Source organism: Mizuhopecten yessoensis, unplaced genomic scaffold (genome assembly GCF_002113885.1).
Source record: "Mizuhopecten yessoensis strain PY_sf001 unplaced genomic scaffold, ASM211388v2 scaffold2699, whole genome shotgun sequence".
Lineage (NCBI taxonomy): Eukaryota > Metazoa > Mollusca > Bivalvia > Pectinida > Pectinidae > Mizuhopecten > Mizuhopecten yessoensis.
In genome coordinates this window covers 919,471-943,615 of record NW_018404676.1, presented here as the reverse complement: position 1 = coordinate 943,615, position 24,145 = coordinate 919,471, and the positions used below count along the sequence as shown (strand labels likewise).

Genomic DNA, 24,145 nt, shown 5'->3' with positions numbered 1-24,145 from the left:
CAGTGTATTAGGGGAGGTTATCTACACACACCTGTCCCAGTACACAGCCAGTGTTTTAGGGGAGGTTATCTACACATACCTGTCCCAGTTCACAGCCAGTGTTTTAGGGGAGGTTATCTACATACACCTGTCCCAGTACACAGCCAGTGTGTTAGGGGAGGTTATCTACACACACCTGTCCCAGTACCCAGCCAGTGTGTTAGGGGAGGTTATCTACACACCCCTGTCCCAGTACCCAGCCAGTGTTTTAGGGGAGGTTATCTACACACACCTGTCCCAGTACCCAGCCAGTGTTTACCTGACCCAGAAATATTTGAAACAAAGTGGGATACATTATCAAATGTATAGTGTTTCAAAATACTAGATCACATAATAATGTTAAGTAATAAGATTCTGGTGAATTATAAATTTACAATAGCTTAAAACACAACCATATTTCTGTAAGAAAAGACAATACACTTGTTTAATAGTTTTATTACAATTTATTGCTTTTGTGAACTGTAACAATGTTAGTCCGGTATATAAATGAAACTGTAGTATTTACACTATAGCAATACTGCAATGCATAATCTTATATATGTACTTATTACTCTCATACACATGTTATTTTGGCATCTGTGATATATGGTAATAGTTCTAATATTGTAAGTATATCCTATTTTTCTGAGCTATACTAATAATAGTGTGGTATACATTAAACTTTACACCTATAAATTAATGCCATATAATGAAATGTATTATAATGTATTATATAAGGCTAAAGGGATAAAAAAAACACCACCTAAAACGATTCATACAGAATTGTTTGAACGAGTATAAGCGGTCCTACGGACAATGAATCAGATCCATGATGGATGAGGGAAAGTATACTTCGGTCACACCCCTAAATCACAGAGTAGGTAAATTGTGGATTTAATCACAGGTGTAATATACAGGTATACACACAGTTAACATTCAGACTGTTCATATGTATATATATATATATATTGATTACAGGTAAACGTTATACACACACCAACAGTTTCTTTATAGGTACATCAGAAATTGTTCTCGATCGGCACAGGGACACCACAAGATGAATATCGTTTAAATGTGATTAATAAGTATTGAGAGATAAATCATAAACACTAAACAGTACATAAAATTAAATACCAAAATTACATGGTAAGATACGTAGTTTGACTCGGGAATACTTTCAGCACTGTTACATTCAAAACAAGAAATCTATTCCACTAACATGAAACATAAACAAACAAAACTGAACAAGTAGTAAACAGGTGACCTGTGACCTTATAAGATAGAACAACTGTAGGACAAGCCTTGTATCACCCACCATGTTTGGTCCCCTCTGTCTATCACAATTGTACAGGTATGATTTCAGCTCGTATGTGTCTTATGTAAATGCCAGTAACAAAATTTCAAATCTGATTTACCAGTAATCTTTTTTTTCCTAATAGTGTCGAAGATCAAAAAAAAATAAAAATCAGTTAATCGAATAAAAGACCAATCCTTTGAGACCTGTAGAATATATAAGTTGAGCCTGGTTTCTTCCCACTTGTAAGAACTTGACCGGTATCATAAGTGGATTTCACAACCTGGGCTTAATGTACTATCCAACAACATCCAGTAATATCAAGGTTCCCATTGGAACAAAATTATCATGAGACAATTCACAATGTATAAATATATTTATATATAAAACATGCATCCCTATACACAGAGAAAAGTACTCCCAACATCAGAATTCGTCTAAGTAAGGTGTAGCACCTTTAAGAAATGTTTTGTTAACCTTCCCACCTTGTCTCGATTCATGACCTCTAAAAAAAATCCAATTCTACAAGATTGGACTGTAATTGCCTTTATAAAAGGACAGATGTAGCACAATGAAGTAAATATAAAGACATAAATATACGACATAATAACTTGGAAATAACATATTTTCTACTAGTAGTCTATTGAACCCAATATCCTCTGCACATTCGTATAGTGAACATTATTTCATTTCAAATCAATTTTATTGTGGATTAGGCACATTGTCCATTACATCCCTTCCCAGATAGTAAACATGTCATGGGAGTGCATGTACTTTGATGTATATCTATTTTAGTTTCTATAATCATCTATTTCATTGAAATAAACAAAAAGCTATTTAATTGACATATACTTATATGCAATATAAAGATAAAAAACACTTCAGATTTTTGGTTTAGATAAAATTATCATTCCATATGCCCAATTCTTTGTCGCAACACATATCCCTTTTTTACATAACACCTACACATGACCTCCAAGTCACCTTTTTGTGTCATTACATTCTCATAAATAAGTGTTTACATTTTTATGAAACAATACAGCATAAATAAAATACACATATTTTTTACAACAGTGTCTCAAGACATGTGCAAAAAGTTTCCTTGATGCCAGTAAGTTTCAGCCATTTATGAAAAGTTGTCTTGGTCCCATCAATGTTTTGAACATATACACTGTATGTAAAATTGTATCTTGGTCCCATAAAGGCTTAAGACGTGTGCAAAGTAAATCTGGTTTTTGAAAATCACAGTTAGTACTCATATTGCTTATACTCGTTCCTAAAATTTTAAAGGAATTAAAACTTAACAGATTTATTTGTTTGCCATTATGAATATGAAATGCATAATTTATTATAGTGATGAAAAACAGCATATATGAATTGAAAGGATGGATTTGTTGCATACAGTTCATAATAATTTATCAAAAATAGTCATTTATTTTCTTATTCTTTGTAATAGACAACATTAAGCAATAATAATGAGTTGTAAATTTTACATTCAATATCAGAAAACTAACAGCAGTCTTTATAAATGTAAAGCTGTATGATACAAGTAACCTCCGGTGTGTAATACATCTGGCAACAGTTAACAGGCAAAGGACCTTGCTCTTGTTAGTTAATGAGATCACAATTTTTCGATGTAAATTTCTTTTTGTGTAAATCAAAATATTTCTGGGATTTTGTCCTCAGGGGTCAATCTCTAAACCACATTAAATACCAAAGTTGTTTATAGAATTCAGGATTTTTAAAGACAAACACAGAATATCATGACGTGTTGTTTTATTCGTAAGATATCCAACTTTTAATAAGCAGTTCCTGATACCAGTCATACCAGTCCACCACAGCCCTCATGGCTAAATCCTACTGGTATCGTACAACATTGTCCCAATGAGAAGGTGCCATACAACCCCACCAGTAAGGTACCACAGACAGAGAGTATGCTCTCTTTATCAACGACACCACTGGCAGTACTTCTAGCAAACACAAAATAATATACAATAGTAATGTTTCAGAAAAGTTCTTATTGGTATGCATAGCATATTGTGTGATATTTCATAACATATCAAATATATTATAACAGACAACTTCATATAACAAACCTTTATATCCACAATTCAATATTTATTAGTGCTCTTGTACTGGAATTAAATTGTTTCCCTCACAACCTGAGTCACCTCTACTGACCTGCCTGAATGGTTAGCCAGACTATTGTTCATCCCTTTGATACATTAATAATGTATAGAGTATATAGAAAACTCAAAACTAAGATGCTGAGTCTGACCCAAACTACTGTATCTACTGTCTCTTGTCCACTACTGACACTCAAAGCTGCAGACACATTCATTTGTAAGGGACAAAACAACAAGCACTATGAAACTTCTACACCTTTAACAATATGAGAGAATATTTAGGTATTAATTGCTTAAACTATCTAAATCATATATATAGTCTTAAAAGTTGATTTTATGAACAAATGCATAATATCTGTCATAAAATCAGCTGAGATGAAAAACTCTTGACCAAATGGTCTTTAACCCTTCAGCTAAATATTTAAGAAAACCTAATCTATTGAACACAAATGTTACCTTGGGGATAAAAAGCAATGAAGGTGCGTTCTCACCTTGTCACACCTGAGTCGGTTTCTCTCACACCTTTATCACTTGTTCTATCTACCTTGTAACAATACAGGATTTTCTACCTTTAATCATCAACCCGTAGAGTATCTTGCAACTTTCATACTATATTTGTGTTATAGGTTGTAACTCTGTAGTACTCAGTCATTTATTGTCATATCTTTGTGATGTTCCAGTTTTGTTTCAGGCATTTAGACAACTTGTCACAATGTGCTGGACATTTTGACCCTGTAGCTGTCCTTTGCTAGGAAACACCTCATCCTTTCCTATGTATATCTTAGCCTTGTGATTCGGTGTGAAGACTACGTATCAGATTTTTTGTCCTTCTTGTGTTTTTTGTGTTCTTTGTGCTCTTTGTGCTCTTTGTGTTCTTCGTGGTCTTTATCCTTCTTCTTCTTGAGGAAACCAAACACACTTCGCCTCTTCCCCTTCTTATCCTCGTCCCCATGGTCAGCCTCCTCAGTCCCAAGATGATCTGACATGGGTCGGTCTCCTCGAGGGGCTGGACGGGGCCTTGCCTGTAAAGGGAGATAATTATTGTATGGTGTCAGCCTTTTTTAATCCTTATCAACTAAGAATAATGTCTTAAAAGTTTTGTCTTAATCCACTAGTAACTTATAGAATGTCATTTAAAGATTTTGCACTTCTTGACCTCGGCTTCCTCAGGAGGTCAGGTTGCTCTGGGAGACTAAATTATGATCCTTATCATCTATGGATCTATTGAATGATTCACACTGTCTACATGACCCCTAAATGACCCTGCTCCCCTTCCCCTTGGGGTAAGCCCTCTTGGGTATGATATCTTAATTTTATCATTTAAGAGCGGAATCACTTAATGAAAGTTTAGCCTAAATGATGAAAGTTTTATGAAGGTAATTTGCTCTACCCGACCCTTCATCGGGGTCAGTCCCTTCTAGAGTTACAACATATGACCCTCATCGTCAAGATCATTTATTAAAAAGAAGAGATGTCTTTGTAAAGCTTTACAGTCTGTGACACCTTAAGGCTCTGCCCTAAGCTCCCTAGGGGAGGTTCCTAGGGAGGTTACCAGGTAACCCTCCAGAGTGTAGATTGTGGTACTTTAAACACAGACAGATGATCAAAACCTGACAGACTAACTTTCTGAGGAAAATCTGAGGAGAAAATATGTCTGTTTACAGAAGCATATGACAACAAGCTAAAGGCAATTACAATAAGTCACTTGAATGAAAACCTAATAACTTTATTTTCGATGACTTTCACAAAGAAAGGGTAGAGAAAATATGAAATGGGGTTATGAAAATACCACAGAATTTTAACATTTGTCCTTTCTTAATTAACCTTTACCAAAGAATTAAAGTCCAAACTTACTCTTGGACTCCCATGTTGTACTGGTTGATGGTCTGCAATAAAAAAAAGAATATAATCAGAATTCTATCAAGACAAGACCTGGACCCATATTCATGTAAAGTCCATATCCTGCTCAAGCATGGATTCTGTACTAAAACCAGCTTTTTTGTAACTCACTTAAATCATGTGACCTGAGGATAAAGTCGATCGTAACCTTTGAAAATGATGTTTGGATTTCTTAACTTCTTCCAAAAAATTACTGATCATTTTTTTTTTATATTAATCTATCGACAAAACAAGTAAAAGAGCTTGAGCACAGAATCTGAGTTTAAGCATGAGAACGGTTTCGTGACTACAGCCCCTAGTACAGTTTATAAACCAAATCAGTTTTACAGACCCAGGAAGGTCTACAAACCAAATCAGTTTTACAGACCCAGGAAGGTCTACAAACCAAATAAGCTCTTGATAAACAAGGATGATGAAGACATGCTTGCAGATAGTCAAACATTTACATAAGATCTGCTCTGATCATGAACAAACAAAAATGACAGCAACCATATGTGTATCTCTTGTGTCTTTCAGATAAGTTAATTATCTTAACTCCACTTATAGTGAATCTATTATCTATATATATAAGCACCTATCTTTGGTAAGACACGAGCCTAATGCATCAATTTTGGTAATTAAAGAACTGTTTTACACTTGATGAAATTTGAATTGTACATACCCTGGCCATCTCCGTTGAGTTCATCACTTCCATTGTAACTGCGAGGTGTGACTACTGGTGACTGGTCAGATGTTGCCATGACTACAGGTGACTGGTCAGATGTTGCCATGACTACAGGTGACTGGTGAGAGGTTGCCATGGCTACAGGTGACTGGTGAGAGGTTGTCATGACTACCGGTGACTGGTGAGAGGTTGTCATGACTACCGGTGACTGGTGAGAGGTTGTCATGACTACCGGTGACTGGTGAGAGGTTGTCATGACTACCGGTGACTGGTGAGAGGTTGTCATGACTACCGGTGACTGGTGAGAGGTTGTCATGACTACCGGTGACTGGTGAGAGGTTGTCATGACTACCGGTGACTGGTGAGAGGTTGCCATGACTACCGGTGGCTGATCCGAGATCGACATTCCTTGAGGCGATGCTGCTTCCTCCTCTGCTTGATCTGATACAGAAAAACACTTTGCATATTAGTTAATGGCCACAATTATGAGAAAAGATTTATTTATTTATTTGTCTACAAATGCATTGAAGAAAATGGAGACATAAGGCGAGTTTCAAGTTGGTACATAATTCATACATTATTGCAGGTAAAAGATATAAGTACACCAAAACCTTGTTAAATCCAACCTTGTTGCAGCTTATAGATCTATAGTTTATGACTTCAATAGAAATTTGTTTAATAGATCTACAAATGAACAACTACAAAACTTCAATAGCTCTATGGATCTTTAACAGCAGTAAACTTCATTGGCTGTATTTTTTTGAAGACTGAAGTGTAGATCAAAATAGAAACAGTTACCATCCTAGTTCTGGAATCCCAACTAACTTTTGACTGCAGGGAATACATTGAAGTATTATTCATAGGTAAATTAAGTATGTGTATGGATAAATGTGAGGTAGAAATTAATCAGGGAAACTAACCAGAAGAAGGATCACTCAATCTACTGGCTGTCCTGTCATTTTGAGGTGTCTGGTAGTCAGTAAACTCCTCCCTGGGACTGTCCTCCTGGTGTGTGGGCTCAGCCTCTGACACTTCCATGGAGATACCAGGTACACGAGGGGAGTCGCCCCGATCAGCCATCTGTCGTACCCTAGCCAGGTCCTCCTCTTTGAACTCCTGAGATTCCCTATGAGGTGCGAGGGGAGACGTGCTGCGTGCCCGACCCTCAGAATGCTCGGTGTTGGTCATTGCCTCGACAACATCCTCAGAGACCTGAGCAGCTAAAAATGACAAGGATCACGTTAGATACACATTTGTGACACATGACATTATTTGGGTTACTCTTTATGATCTGTCCAGGGCACTGTAAAATCAAACTGAACGCATGCAACATTAATGGTGAATATATGAGGAATATATATGAGATAACTGTATATAAAATATTCATATATAGTATACATTTATTTATCGAAAATAAATTGATATTGACATAAACACTTTATTCCATTAAAAAGCTTTTTCTCAAAGATAGAAAATCATTTGATAAGAACAGTTATGGTTAATAAGATATGTAGTAATCAGAAAATGATGTATCAATCTCTCTACTATGTTATGTACAGTCAATAGTCTTATAATGGGACAATCTAAATTTCAACATCAAAACAAGAGCATTTGAAAGCCTCAGAAATAAAGCAAATTAATATACACCAAATTGTTTAAATTCCCCCTCCACCCAAACGCGACAGCCAATCAGTCTTGCATGAAGATTCACCTCATTCAACAACCAATCAGACTATAGAATTCACCCTGCTCAAAAGCTAAGCACAACCAATCGGAAATGAGGATTCAAACAATTGTAGTTGTACTTGTCAAAGAGTGGACCTTACATATCCATCTTTTGACTGCTCTCGAATATTGCTCTATTTCATAAATTATACAGCAAATGATCAAGATTTACACAAATACACTTAAATGAACTTTTGTTTGAACGATTATGTACGGAAAATTGAAAATGAATCTGGAGGAGGGGGGGAAATGAATTGATGCGTGTTATTTTGTCAAGGATGGTAGTAGTGGGTAGGTATGTAGTGTGTTGTATCATGGGGGCCATGCCTATCAGGTGCTGCATGTCTATAATTACCCCAGGATGTGAAGAGGCTCTGCGTTAACTGTGATCACAACAGTGTCTAACACACTTCACATCAAACCTATAGGTGTACATGTGCAAGGAGAGAGTCAAACAGTTGTGAGAGTGTATTGAGGGGGCCACACCTCTCTGGTGTGACATGTCTCTTCATTGAGGGTGTGTAGGGACACTGTGTAGTGTGATCACAAGTGTGTTTAGTGTGATCACAAGTGTCTAACACACTTCACATCTAACCTAGGTGTACAAGGAGAGAGTCAAACAGTTGTTAGAGTGTATTGAGGGGGCCACACCTCTCTGGTGTGACATGTCTCTTCATTGAGGGTGTGTAGGGACACTGTGTAGTGTTATCACAAGTGTCTAACACACTTCACATCTAACCTAGGTGTGCATGGAGAGAGTCAAACAGTTGTGCGAGTGTATTGAGGGGGCCACACCTCTCTGGTGTGACATGTCTCTTCATTGAGGGTGTGTAGGGACACTGTGTAGTGTGATCACAACAGTGTCGTATAACACACTACAGCATCAAACATAGGTGTGCAAGGAGAGAGTCAAACAGAAAATAACACAATTACATAAAGAGTTCTTGAGGAACTAATACATGAATAATACTCTCTTTGAAACATTTTCTGATTAATGAATAGCAAGAAGACAATGAAATATCCATTCATATCATGAAAGATTCTGTGTACAATGTAAGCAGTTAGTCAATAAGTCTTCTGAATGATGGAAATGTAAGTAACTAGTACATGGATTGCTTTTTCTGCCTGACGTTGAAGACATTTACACGTTCACTATGCTCAGGTCAGACAGAAGAAGCAGCTCCATGGCTGATCACTCTACTCCATCCTGAGTCACCACAAGATCACAGCAGATAATATTTATCTCAGCATCAGACAACATTGAAGTGTTTAGTACATGACTAGCTGTTACATTATCTAGTATTACCTGTTCGATATGTCCCACTGACATGTAGTACTGAGATAGTATAAAAAAAAACGTTCACACCACCTACTGGTGTTTGATGATTAACCAATCAATATTCAGGACATTGTCATGTGATATCAACATTAGTGCATCACTAGAATTACTGGGAACTTCCTGTTTCATTGCTATGTTACATCACATTACTAGCATAACATCAAGTTTATATGTGATGCTAAATAATATACAACAGGTGAAATTGAACAGATGGTTTACATGTTGAGCAATCTTAGACTTTAACCATTACAAATGAATTTGACCATTACTGATGACCATGACTATTATCAATGAAATTGACCATTCCTGATGACCGTGACGAAGACTGATGACCTTGACTTTTACCGATGATATTGACGATTACTGATGACCTTGACTTTTACTGATGACCTTGACATTTACCGATGATATTGATGATTACTGATGACCTTGACTTTTACCGATGATATTGACCATTACTGATGACCTTGACTTTTACCGATGACATTGACCATTACTCATGAATTCGACCATTCCTGATAGATGCTGCATGATGAAATATGTTGCTGAATCAAACGAATGTTATTTACATAAGTTTCAAGCTGTCTTTCAATCATTATTAACGGACACAAATGATTTGGCAAATATATATTTTACGTAAGTGATCATCCTATTTATAAGAATGCATCAAGCATTGAAATCTATGTGACCATGATCTGACATCTCATTGGCTTATAGGTATAATAGCATCGACTGACCAATTACTAGTCATGTTTCCTACTGGACAATGTTAACTGTTAACGTCCTCTATCCTCTAGAAAGCTGGCACTAGATGCAACATTTACAAGTTAGTCAAAAGCTGCAATAAATCAATCTACATCAAATTAAAGAATTCCAACAGAAGTAAAAAAAGTAATGAAAAGAAGTAAAACAAACTGATGACAAAGCCAAAGTGTCAAAAAAAGCCAGAAGATTGGGAAAGCCCACACCTGTGTAGCCAGTAAGGTGAGCCACACAGCATTTCAGACTCATTCTATAGCATGCTCATGCATTTCACATAGCATTTGAATTTCTCGTACTAATGAATTTCTTTTTTTCTTAGTAATTTTTTGCTTTTAAATGTATTTATCTTCCATGTAAGGGGAGCAATTAGACTTCACCAAAGTCTTTAAATATTTATTAAACAATTGTTTCCTTCTTTATTCAAAGAAGTAGATAACACTTATAAATTTGATATTTTAGCAAAAATCATGCAAACCTAAAGCAAATTTGAAAGAACTTTTTCACCGAAATGCTATAAAGTTTAATTCAATAAATAAAACCAAAGCCCATAAACCTGCAAAAACAATAATAATAAGGTTTTTGCCATTCCGACCACAAGAATTGCCTGAGCATTCTACACAAAGCAGTCTGAAACAACCTCGTCTCCATCGCAGTACAACTCTGCACTCATCAGGAAAGACAACTCTATACCACATGATACCTGTAAATATTTCCCTCAACTCTGAGTCTTCCAGCGTCTCATCTTCCGCCCCTAGGTATAAAATCACAATATTTACACAGTTTGCTCATCAGTTTATAAAAAATGATTACTAAAAAAGAATAAACCAGGAAATATTTTTAAATAAAAATTCATGATGATGACAAGAAGAGAAAAGAAAAAAAACCCATTAAGCTCAAGCACAGAGTCAAGAAAATAATTTCAAAATGCATACAAATGATTTAGAATGGAGTAAAAATGATCACCCTGTGGTTTAACATTAAATAAGACAAACATTTTAGAATTTACTTCCAATACAAGAATGTATATTACAATCTCACTCTAAAGAGATAACACATTACATTTAATCATAGCTGCAATATTATGCAGAGCAGTACTTTATATTTAGCTAGGCTAATGATATGTTGGCAAAACTACCTTTTCTGTCAAATGATAAAACTGTTTCAAACAGTATTGCTTTAGAAATCCTTTCTTTATCAAGTTATCAAGGGTGGTTATACTGTTAGAAATAACATATTTACCACAATATTTTTTCCCATTTTTCAATAAAGCTTTTCAGCAAGGTCAAGAGCAGCACTCTTGTCTAGTTGTGCTGAAAATGTTGACTTATTTTTGCGAGTCTTGTTTACAAGCCTTAGGATAATATTACTTCCTAGTATTGCAATGCTCAATTTAACACTCCGACAAATATATATGACATTTAGAAAATAAAATTAAAAAAAAAGTTTACATAACAGGACAGTGTCTGGTGACTTGCTCTTGTACCAAGATAAAAGATGACATGACGTAACAAAGTTATATCAAGGCATGCTCCAGGGGTACTAGTACACCACATATCACACCCAGCACTTGTGGTGAAGGGCATGACCTCTGTAGAGAAAGGGCAAGGGTATGTGTTGACCAAACTAGAGTACTTCTGAAGTAATCACCAAGATACTGTGGAATGTCATGCCATCTTTCTCTTTTAAAAGATAGCTTTTAGCTGAGAAATTCTCCAGATATATGGAACTTCATACCAACTCAAAATCATAGATTATATATCATAGGTATTTGTTGTGTTATTCTGTGCAGGACTCCGGGAAGCCAAGTGTTTGTAGACATACATTAGGGAGGCAGCATACGTAACACTACACAATTTACATCACAACACATCACCTGACAATAGTAGTAACACTCACAGAGGCAGTTCTATGTTAAACAATTTATCATTAACAAGTTTAACATTCCTGATTCAATTAATGATAGCTGTGGATTCAGTTTGAGGTCATCTCCTTGACCTTTAAACTATGACCTCAAACTTGGTAACCCGCTTCAATATGTAATATTGGAATTAAATCTGGACACCATTTCACTTTGAATATTATGACATCAAGAACATTCATCAAAGAAGTCTTATTATAGTATATATTTTATGTTCATTACTCTGTAAGTTAGCACAAACATTTGACCTTGACATCACAATGGTATCAAAAAGACCGGTGTTATATAGAGAGAGATATCTATTGGAGAAGACTGGTATCCCCTGGAGACATCCTGGTAAACTGCTTAGTGACGACGAGAGGACAAAACAAGTAAAAATGACAAACACAAAGATTAGCGCAACAGCTGAATCCCGTATCCCCTCAAATGTGCATCTATCGTGATAAACAAAGTATCAAAACTTAAAATCTGAATTTTCATAATTGAACATGAAATATTATAGTCACTGTGATATTCAAAATTGAGAGGATAAAATGTTCGTCATACAGGATAAAAGTTCTGTAATCCAATGGAAAGTTTTCACATATTATGTAAAACTGTTCCAGTGTCGATTTTGGGTACTAATGGTATAACACAAAATGTTCGTTATTTTCTTTCGTTGTTTATAGCCATTTGTGATACAAACTTCTGTAGATGGACCTTATAAACACACAGTAGTCAAGTATATCAATCAAATTTGTTGTACAATCTGTATTTATTTTCAATGATCCATAAAAAACACGAAAACCATGAATGTTTCTACACAGCGAACATTTCATGTTAAAGAGTATATTATAGAGGAGTGTTATGTGATAGGGGAGGTAACCCTTTTCCTATATGACCAACAACTATCCAAGTATCAGTATATATAGTTTTTGCTCACATTATTACAAAATAAATTGACTATAAACTGGTACAGTAAGAGACGGACATTCAGGGATAAAGTGTACATCACTGTTGCTCTACTTTAGAGATGAATGCAGAGCTGTTGACTGTGTGCCACACAGAAAACCTGGCTACACAAAGATTAAAAAACATGGCAAAGTGAAAAAAGCAGGGAAAATGCAAAAACATTCCTGAGAATACAAGTGAATATAAGTCACCTCCAATATGCCCATCGTAACAGTCATCCGCCTGATCAGAATTATGAATGAATTCCGACTCTGTGTGCATGGGCAACTGAGCTACAATGGCCATAAACAAAAGGAAAATATCATGAATAGTCATTAACTTATTACTAAGATAGGCTTTGCGATTAATTGATTTATACAGGATGATTAAGAATAAAGATTAAATGTATACATGTAAATGTAAGGTGACGGTTATATTATACATGTACATACATGATTATAAATACTGGATGTTTACTGGAACATTACAGTCCTTTTAAAGATTTCTCAGTTGTTTTCAATTAACATTTTATCTTTAAATAGTTGCAGAGTTCAGTAACATTGCCTTTTACAGCTGTGAATGTATATGGTCAGGTCTAATCAGAGGTATGTACATGTTTATAGGGTTACATATTTGTGTGTATATCAAACACTAAAAGCATCAACACTTTTATTACTATTCAATAAGCTTCACAAAGTTAAAAACGTTAAAGCTTTTACACATTTTCCAGACAGTATAATGTTTTGACTAAGACAATATTATCTAAATATACAAAGTCCCCTTATGTATGCTTATATCACCCCCCTATGCTATGCGTAATCCCCCTTCTCTACCTGTACGAGACCCTTTCCTACCTGTATGAAGTCCCTCCCCTAATTGTATGAAGACCCTTCCCTACCTGTATGAAGACCCTTCCCTACCTGTATGAAGACCCTTCTCTACCTGTATGAAGACCCTTCCCTACCTGTATGAAGACCCTTCCCTATCTGTATGAAGACCCTTCCCTACTTGTATGAAGATCCTTCCCTACCTGTATGAAACCCTTCCCTACCTGTATGAAGACCCTTCCCTATCTGTATGAAGACCTCCCCCCTACCTGTATGAAGACCCTTCCCTGCCTGTATGAAGACCCTTCCCTACCTGTATGAAACCCTTCCCTACCTGTATGAAGACCCTTCCCTACCTGTATGAAGACCCTCACCTAAGTTTGTACCAACATTCCCCTTTACATGTATGAACTCTCCCTTATACAATTATGAAGCATATAAAAACAAATGCAAAAGTTTGAAGGTGTTTTTACATGATGATGACTACTTCTATATACATTTCATTTGTTTATGTTTCTAAATACTGTTTTGGTCTCTAAATGCTTCTTATTGTTTCTAAATACTGTCTGATTTCCAATTACTAATCCATTACTAAATGTTATCTGATTTCCAATTACTGATCCATTTCTAAATGCTATCACTCAAGTTGTAACACAGGTTAAATGTCTCCAACAATGGCTTAATAAGCACACAAATTAGTGAGATGTATATAAGGTAAGCATGTATCATATATAAATATTGATAAGATAAGCAGGCAGTCAGAGTGTTATTAATTATATAGCATGAACAGAACATCACCTACAAAATCACAGATGTAATAACAATACCGGGAAAAGACATGATTATCTACATATATCCACAAACCATTCAATATTTTGGAATGTTTGTTACCTGCAAAATGGCTGACTTTAGACAGCCAATCGTTCATTTCACCCTGATTCCCTGCCTCCAATAAGAATTCAGCACCATCTTTGAGTCGTAGTCGGAATACATTTTTCTTTTTGTGGTAATCTCTAGCAGCCTCACAATAGGCATTGTGTATAAATAGGGACGGAGCACAGGGTGCTTTCTCCAGAGAGGCTGAAACATGATCAGGCAAGGTCGCATAAGACAGAAAACAAAACAAAATATCAAAAATAAACAATGTAACAAAAGGCTATTATACATAGCCATACACCAAACAAACAGTCTAAATTACTCAAGGTCGTCTTACAACATCAAGGTCAAACAAAGTCTTACTGTAGCCCAATCTGTGTTCAGAGACCACACATGAAGTACAGTAAAGTGGGCTTTTATTTTGTTCGATCTACTAACATGAGAATAACTGCAAGGAGGAGTTTTAAAAGTGGTGTCTGACACAGATGGTGTTAATTAGGTGGTCTCAGAGGGTCACACAAGGTTATGTTACAACACTGTCATAGAGGTGACAACGCGTACCACCGGACCAATGTTTACACCACCTCAGTACCACCGGACCACTGAGTTCATCTATCACTCAAAAACTAATAAACATCCTAATATTTCAACATTCATTCGACACTCAATACTCAAGTTTAAGTCAAAAACGTTACACACTGAATTTAAACAAATAGCACTTGTTGAAATGTTTTCTTTCCTCTCCTCTCACTTGCACACAAACATACAATGGCCAAGTATCATTACTTACCCTTTCGTAAACAATAATAGATTATCACCATAATTCCAAAAAGTATTTTCCGTACATTTTGATCACAAAACAGTAAAAAGTTAACAACACTCATTTTCAATCAATATTGTAGCATAGCTATACTCTGCATGTCTAAAAATAAAATGAATCAAATTTCAGAAAAGAAACAACATAAGTTTGATTTGTGATATATTACCAATAATCAATTAAAATCATCATAACAGAAATACATCTTACCTTCTTTGTCTCTGAAAAATGCCATAATTTGTCCATATAATACAGTATACATAGATTTCCATGACCGTATTGTGGCTTTTTTACCACCAGTTTGTAATTCCTGTTTTCGCTCTAAAATTCCTTCAACTTCAGCAGGGGGTAAATTATCTGGAAGTTTATATTTCTCCTTAAAACTACGTGTACGTCTTCGAAGATTAAAACTAGGAGTCCTCTTTTTCTTATCTTTGCCTTCATCCTTCAGAGTGTCTACACGTTTCTGTTTAGGGCTAAGCTGAGGTGACCGCCCGGCCATCACCTGTTGGTCAGTCCCACCCAACATCTCTGGAGGAGGGGCATGTGGCAGTGTTGGAGCATCGGGCTCATCATTGTCATTTTGAACTATTCCTTCCCCTTGTCTAAATTCGTAAGCCTTTTGTAGCACTGGTGGAGGGGAGCTGGCCCCGTCAGTACGAGACTTGAAACTAATCGCTCGCCGTACTTCCTTTCCACCACTCTCCTTGTCACCCTTCTTATCTCCCTTGTTTTTCTTTATACTATGGGAACGACCAATCAGATTCTTCACAGTGTTACGGTCCAACTTGTCTTTGTCACTGTAAAACATCAAAACAATCATTTAGTTGAAGATTCAATTTCATGCTGGAGGTACTACTGAATCAAGAGGAGCTGGAATTTACATGTGGCATATATTTTCATGCTGCAAAAAACACTAAGAAAAATGAAATATTCATAACAACAAGAGGCCCATGGGCCTTAACGGTCACCTGATATATTTATACAGAGAGTTGATTTTGTTTTTAACATGAACAGAAATATTATTCAAAGTGACAAAAAACAATAAAACCACCTTATTCAATATCTAGCATACAGATTTCAGACTAAAAAGGATTTGAAACTAGCACCTCTGATTCTTAACAAGGAAAATGAAGAAATTTTAGCACACTGACTCCTTTGAGCGCCACCCTTACAGCCCTTGGTGGTAGTATCAGTCAAAATTTTCAAAGTATCAAACTGTCAATTCAAGGTTATAATTCCAATCAAGTTATTAACATGTAATATTCAAAGTATCATTTGCCATTATAAACCATAATAAATTTTGCCCCCCCCCCCCCTTCCCCAGGGGGTAAACGTGAGACCCTAGGGTCATAAACCTTAAGACCCTTCCATCTATGAAGAGTATTTGATTCTACCATATCTGGGTCTTGAGAAGAAGATTTTTGAAATTTCAGTAAATTCGACCCTTTTTGGCCCCACCCATCAGCCCCTGGGGGTCAGTCAGGGCTGATATGTGCTTATTATCAAACTGCTACCTAATACTGATAATGCTAACCCAAATTGAATTACTTCCAATGGAAATTAAACAAATGTTGGTCCAAAATGTGATTTCCCTATATAAACTATAGTAAAGTTTACCCCCTCCCCAGGGGGAAACGTGAGACCCCAGGGTCATGAAATTCACAATTTCGGTAAAGCACCTTAAGACCCTTCCATCTATGAAGAGTATTTGATTCTACCATATCCCTTTGCCACATGCAAGCCAATACACTTGAACACTCTGTACTGATAGTGCCAAGATACATTGTTGCAATGCAAAAATGCTGCACTGACTGAAATGTGTATACGCCATCTCAATGGCAGTTTTAATTTTGAGAAATTAAGTTTTGTTTTGATTTGTTTTTCTAACCTTAATTTTGAAGCTGAAATAGTTGTTTTCAGCATTTTCAGTAAGTTAAAATTATGTTGAGAATTTCTTACATTTTAATTCAGTGCTATTTTCCTAATAAAAACATGAACACATAACCATGAAATCAGCTGTATGTATATCAGGATAGACACATTTTAAAAAGTTTCATTTTGCTTTAATTACGATTCAATGAAATGACTAAACAATGATATTATCACTTCCAAATAAAACAACAAACCAAATTTCCAAAATTCTCACAAGAAGTTTTTAAATACAGTGTATATTTAGGCCTATATAAAAGCTTTTATTGCGGCGGAATTTGTATCCGACCGTTTTGGGTCAAATCTATTTTCGTTTTTCAAACGCCAGCGAGTGTGTGTTTAGGGCTATGGTGGTGAACTGATTTTTATTGAAAAAAAAAGATAGAAATAATCAACGGGACCTGCAGTATCAACATCAACATTTTTCTGGAAGTATTAGCCCCGTTTTCCTAACAAAATCATTAAAATTGATCGGTGAAAAATCTCGAGACCGTTCAGAGTCGTCGTTACCTAATGCCGTAATGGCGGCGGTACACCCAGTCGCTGTTCATCTTTTACATAATCATTTTCGGACTTATTTCTGATGACAGTTCATTCAAAAACATCGTTCAGATCGATGTCTGACTCAATGTCATCAGGGCTGAAGCCATTAAACTATTAATCATCCTCCTCCTCCTCAAAAATGTCCCGTAACATAGTTGTGACAGTCGCCATCACGGCTCGCTGTTGTGACACTTTTCTACACTCATGACTCGCAGTTTCTAGGTTAATTTATTCAAAACTATTTGTAGGAATGACGTGTACAAATCTGATTGGTTGATGCCTTGATATCTTCTAAAAATAGTATAGGTGATTTCCAGATAGGTGTCGCTCTCAATCACGGAATTTTCCATGTCTAAGTTTACCGAAACAGCATGGCGTCGAGAGGCGCTTACATTGAGATAACGTAGCGGAATCGAGAAGCGCTTACATTGAGATAATGTAGAGGCGTCGGAAAGCGCTTACATGTGGCAAGGGGTAAAGGCGTCCAGCGGCGCTTGCATGTGGCAAAGGGATATCTGGGTCTTGAGAAGAAGATTTTTGAAAATTTAGTCAATTCAACCCTTTTTGGCCCCGCCCCTCAGGCCCCTGGGGGCTTAGGACTAAACCGGCAACTATTTTTGTTGACCTTTGTCCATGGAAGGTCCCTGCAAAATTTCATTGAAATTGTTTCAGGGGTTTTGGAGAAGAAGTCGAAAATGTAAATTGTTTACGGACGCACGATGGACAAAAGGCGATCGCAATAGGTCACTTGAGACTTTGTCTCAGGTGACCTAAAAATGTACAATACAGATGAATCTTATTTAAGTTTTCATGCTTCTTTGTTTATAAGTTATCATTCAAAACCCAGGAAATTTTCTATGAACATTCATGTTTTGGTTAATATTGTTAAGCACTAACTACTGCTTTAACAACTTACTTATCATCCTCATCTGACGAGTCATCACCACCACTTTTCTGTCGTCTGAGGAGGACATCCCGAGCCTTCCTCTGTTCCTCCTCTCGTTTCCTCTCCTGTGACAAAAACACACTTACTTAGTACTCTAATTCACATTTCATCCCATCCTGTGTGTAAAGGAGGATGTTCAAACTGTTCTACAAACATCTGGAAGTGATATTGATGATCAATTACTGAAACAACCAACAAGTCAACAGCTCTGTTAAACAGCGCAAACATCTCCAGCCGTAACTATGTAGCTGCTACCGGGTAATTCAGACAGATGATGGAAAAGAGCAAAGTTTACAGATAGATAGAAAGAAAGAACTTGCAAAGCATATCCTGTTATATTATTTCATCTATCTTCAGGAAATTCAAATGCATGTAATGAAATAGGATGTTTTCATGCTGAATTACTTAATGAAGCTGCACGTCCCATTGCAGACAAAACACTAGAGAATTCCACTGTAGTGTTTTCATACATAGAGTAACCTCCCCTTAAAGCTTGACTCTTTGGATATAACTATAGAGAGACTGGGTTTGGGTCGCTGATCATGTAGATCAGTTGGTTAGAGCGACCTTATTCACAGTGGCTGGACGTCTAGTCAGTTTGAGGATCCCTGTGTGGCCTAGTTCCATTTTGACTCTTAAAACATTTGACTATATTTTTCGTTCATTTCATCTTTATTATTTTTTTCATAAAAGTTCCGCAAGGTATTGGTTTCTATTCAGAAATGATCAATCAAAATATTCCAATTCCTAGTTACATTTTTAGCAATGGTACAATGATCCTTAAGATAAAGTTGCTGTGATAATTCAAAGTTATTGTAACATTGTGAAAACAAAATGTTGTTTTTTTCTTTCTTTTTAAATTTTTTAAATCCATGCATTCTCTATTTCAGCTCTGACTTTATCACTATGACAACATATATAGCCTTCATGCAAGTTGAACTTGACAACATGTAGCACTAAAGCACAAAAAGTTGTGTTAATTTCTAATTCATTCAGCTACAAAAACAGAAGGCTAGTGCATGGCAAATCTATACCATTTTTTCATCAAATTAAACATTTTTCTTATATAAACTTTAAAAAATACATTGTTTTAACTCTTTGTAATGTTTATTGTAAGTTGTTATTTAACTGCACTAGATTAATGTTCGAATTCTGTGAGTTGTAAACATTCATTTAATTATCTCTGAAGTGTCTTTGTGATGTGGCCTTCTAATTATATTACAAATAAGTTAGATGTTATTCATGTCTCTACAATAGTTAATACATAAATCATGAGAAACAGACTTTCTGAAGGACAGTAAACACTAACTAGTAAGTAGACTCGCCACACTTGATATAGGAACATCAATGTTAAAGAAAACGTGAAAAAAAAGTGAAGCTCAGAATGAAAATATATGGTAGAAAGTAATTACATGTCATTTGACATGAAAACTTTTACAACATCCTTCAAGCTTAAAGCTGATTTAGCAACAAAACAGGACAAACAAATTATTGTACATAAAAAAATTATGTTGCAAAAAACACAGATCAAGCAAGAAATCAAACATACACTCTGCACAGTCTGCAAAAAATAAAACAGGTCAAAGGTTGTCACCAAATATAACCAAGCATTTCGATTAATCTGTGATAGTCAGGTTACAAAACGCTATAAACTGTTTAGCATCCATTATGCAATCTCCAATTTTTCATGTTCTGTAATGAACTTTTTTATTCCATTCCTTTTGAGAAAGAAAATGACTATCATATCCTATTCTTTACTTCCAAAAAATAACGAACATCCAAGATTGAAAATTTCTTCAAAATATGTCTTATTCTTTCAATTACTGTTGACCACGTGTTAGAAAGTGCACATCTACTTTTTCACACGCAATATAGCAAACACCACACAAACCCATAGCACAGAGGGAAGACAGGTATCATTACATTGTCAGTATGTTAACAATTCATTTAATGTTTATGATTATTATACCTTCCTGAAAAACTTGTAATCTGATTGGTCGAGAAAACTATCATACATACGATAAAATAAATACCAGTCATGAAGGACAACATTGCATATTTTCACCGAGGAAACTTTGTTTACTAAGGCAAAAATGTGACTTTATGATTTGCTGTGTAAGGTCACCAGCCTCTGTGTGGCCAAATTACACCTTGTAAACTTCAGTAGTCCTACCAGAAAAGTCGTTATTTTTGTCAGACATGCTGTTTTTTTGTCTTTTTTTAAACATTTCATTGCAGTCTATTATCTACACTATTGGTTGTCTGCTCAAAGGGATTTGTTCACAAAACATCAAAAAAATACCCAAAATTAGTAACTGATTGTATATATAGCACTATTAAAGTGAATCAACTTTTTTATAAGCAAATTAATGACTTTTAACTGGTATTCAAACAATAAATATGAGGTCAAACAAGGTGTTAGCACAGACAATTAACCAGGGGCTACAGACAGACAGACAGACAAAATACCAGGTGTTACCACAGACAATTATCCAGGGGCTACAGACAGACAGACAAAATACAAGGTGTTACCACAGAAAAGTAGCCAGGGAATACAGACAGACAGACCGACAAAATACCAGGTGTTACCACAGACAATTACCCAGGGGCTACAGACAGACAGACAAAATATGAGGTGTTACCTCAGACAATTAACCAGGGGCTACAGACAGACAGACAAAATCCAAGGTGTTACCACAGAAAATTAGCCAGGGAATACAGACAGACAGACCGACAAAATACCAGGTGTTACCACAGACAATTAACCGGGGGTTACAGACAGACAAAATACCAGGTGTTACCACAGACAATTAACTAGGGCTTACAGGCAGACAGACAAAATACCAGGTGTTACCACAGACAATTAACCAGGGGCTACAGATGTACAGATGGGTGTTCCAATATGTATGCAGAACTAGTTTTCATATTGACATTGTAACAAAACCACACAGACAATAGGAGCAGACATAAAACCTACATAGACTAAGATTTACTAACGTACCTCCATAATCCTATCCTGCTCGCGTTTTCGTATCTCCTCCAGTCTCTCCATCTCCCTTCTGGCATTCTCTAGTTCAATCTCTTGATGCTTCTTGTCTAGGACAGCTTGTTCTAACTGTCAATGGACAGATGATGTGTCAATACATACAGAATGTACAATAATATAAAGTTTCTTGTCTAGGACAGCTTGTTCTAACTGTCAATGGACAGAAGATGTGTCAATACATACAGAATGTACAATAATATAAAGTTTCTTGTCTAGGACAGCCTGTTCTAACTGCCAATAGACAGATGATGTGTCAATACATACAATTATATAAAGTTTCTTGTCTAGGACAGCCTGTTCTAACTGTCAATGGACAGATGATGTGTCAATACATACAATAATATAAAGTTTCTAGTCTAGGACAGCCTGTTCTAACTGTCAATGGACAGATGATGTGCCAATTTTGAAAACTCTTTTGAGATATTGATCTTTTGGTAGAATGCATTATAACTTATTGAGAAGAACTGATGCAGTTATGAAATCTAGATAATTGTTTTAATAGTGTTTTGAATTATAATTTCCATTCAGTTTTTAACTTCTGATCTGTAAAATATTTTTAAAATGGACATCATCCTTAAAGTTCAAAGTGCCACAGCCAAACCACATGCCAGGGACTAATGTTGTCTCTATCAACACCTCACCTGTGTTCTACGACAGATTCCTTTAAATTTTTCTGACTGAGCATCAACAGTTTTCTCAAAGTCATCTTGTCGCCGTAGCAACTCTTCGACGGCCTGAATGTTACTTCCGTAATTTTTCTCCTTCATCAGTGGCTCCCTGATCGTCATCCAGGCCTCTAACTGCTCCATCTCATGTTTCAGTTGCTGGTAAAAGCACAATGTAAAGGTCATAAGTCATATCAAGGTCACACAAAATCATGGGGATCAAGTTATTATAAAATTGTAAGCTAATCATCTTTCTTTAAAGCACATAAAGTTTATTTGAAATCTGCACTCTCCAATTGAGAGAAAAAACTTTTGCTACGAGTAAAAGTACTTCTAGTTCTTAAGAAAACCTCAAAGACCGTTTTCTGATTTTAAAATAATATAAGATTGGAACTTCCTTTTTAGAAACTACATATCTTAACCATAACTACTAGGATCATACTAATAACATCAGATATACAAACCTGGGCTTCCAGATTCTGCTCGCAGATTCTTTTGTAGGTCTCAAATGTACTTAATAACGCTTCCCACGCCGAGTTTAGGTCTTTCACCTTCTCTTGTATCTGGAACAGATCAGCAACATGAACATCATTATTTTAATTGAAGTATTTTCATATTTGGTTATACAAATTCTTGTATTTTGTCTTTTTGTGTGTGTTAAAAATGAAATCAATAAACTAATGAAATGGAACCATAGGTACACACCTCGTCAGACAGGAAGTGTCCATTTTGGATCATGACCTGTCCTGTCTCCCTAAACGTGTTGACAACCTCCTCTCGACTCTCTATCTCTGTCTTGTGTTCCTTACATAGTGTCATCTTGGCTTCAGCCAGGGAAAGATCCCGCGGATGTTCCTCGGACGTGATGATGGCGATCATTTCATTGATCCATGCTCTGTAAGGAGAATATATCACTGTACATATTGTACTCTTTGTTCAGGTTTTTTGTCCTCGCAACAGCTGGTATTGTATCTTAAAATGTAAGTGAATCTTACAGAAAATATTTCATAATTATGTTAAGTTGTATTTCTATTTGCGAGTTTCCAAATATATATAAGTTATATATAACTTGATTCCATAAAGTTCTGAAATAAAGCAGACATGTATCAGGAATGGCATATTAACAACATGTTGTTTAAGTAAATAATCGAATACAACATTCATTTGATACATACATAAATACAGTTTGATACAAACATATGATGAAGTCCCATACGTTACTAACAAAATTTCAGTAAACTTCTGTGATAACTAACATGAGTTCCCTGTAGTCGTTGAAGTAGACCTGGAGCTGATCAGCCTGTTGTAGCTTCTCTTTCCGCAGTGTTGCCTTCTCGACTAGGTTGTTCCATGACTGAACCATCTCCTCATGCTTCATTGCGATGTGTTCCTGGGCATCAGGGAACTGACCAATCAGTCGCTCCGCTTCCTTCGTGATGGACTCCACTTGTTCACTGATGGCTGCAAGGTCACGCTGTACAAAAACATTAATGAGGTCAAGGTCAGATCTATACAATATACAGCAGATTAAGCACGTATCATACCAATTAATTCATTAAGTCATCAGACCTTTTTTCTGTTTATCCTGTCATTTATAATAAGTATAAAGTTCATAATTAAATAATATTTCTTTGTTTTCAAATCAATCATATGTACTGAAACTCATTGTTTCATATTTTTTTTATACCTTCATGAAAAAGAAAACGACACATATCGTACAACTTTTCTACTGATGGTTTATTTGAAAACTTACTAATGAAGATCAATTTTACAATTGAAAGCAATTTTCAAAAGTTCCATTGCGGCATTGAAAACTGC

The 24,145-nt window shown here is 35.9% G+C and overlaps 1 protein-coding gene across 8 annotated transcripts in view; it reads right to left on the bottom strand.

Moving 5' to 3' along the window:
- Window positions 1-458: 458 nt before the first annotated feature.
- LOC110446470 (spectrin beta chain, non-erythrocytic 5-like) overlaps window positions 459-24,145 on the bottom strand; it is a 131,482-nt gene continuing 107,795 nt past the window's right edge. For 3 of the 8 annotated variants that reach the window (XM_021491638.1, XM_021491640.1, XM_021491641.1), the window contains 15 exons: window positions 23,584-23,801; window positions 23,033-23,222; window positions 22,792-22,890; window positions 22,304-22,486; window positions 21,618-21,731; window positions 20,166-20,177; window positions 18,587-18,681; window positions 15,406-15,995; window positions 14,394-14,582; window positions 12,888-12,968; window positions 10,528-10,578; window positions 6,922-7,221; window positions 5,999-6,442; window positions 5,293-5,324; window positions 459-4,460 (listed from right to left, as the gene is read on the bottom strand). In XM_021491638.1, the coding sequence (XP_021347313.1) occupies window positions 4,245-4,460; window positions 5,293-5,324; window positions 5,999-6,442; window positions 6,922-7,221; window positions 10,528-10,578; window positions 12,888-12,968; window positions 14,394-14,582; window positions 15,406-15,995; window positions 18,587-18,681; window positions 20,166-20,177; window positions 21,618-21,731; window positions 22,304-22,486; window positions 22,792-22,890; window positions 23,033-23,222; window positions 23,584-23,801 (2,814 nt within the window). In that variant the 3' untranslated portion in view covers window positions 459-4,244. The remainder of the gene's footprint in view (window positions 4,461-5,292; window positions 5,325-5,998; window positions 6,443-6,921; window positions 7,222-10,527; window positions 10,579-12,887; window positions 12,969-14,393; window positions 14,583-15,405; window positions 15,996-18,586; window positions 18,682-20,165; window positions 20,178-21,617; window positions 21,732-22,303; window positions 22,487-22,791; window positions 22,891-23,032; window positions 23,223-23,583; window positions 23,802-24,145) is intronic. The other 5 variants (XM_021491639.1, XM_021491642.1, XM_021491643.1 and 2 more) reach the window with 4 other exon arrangements.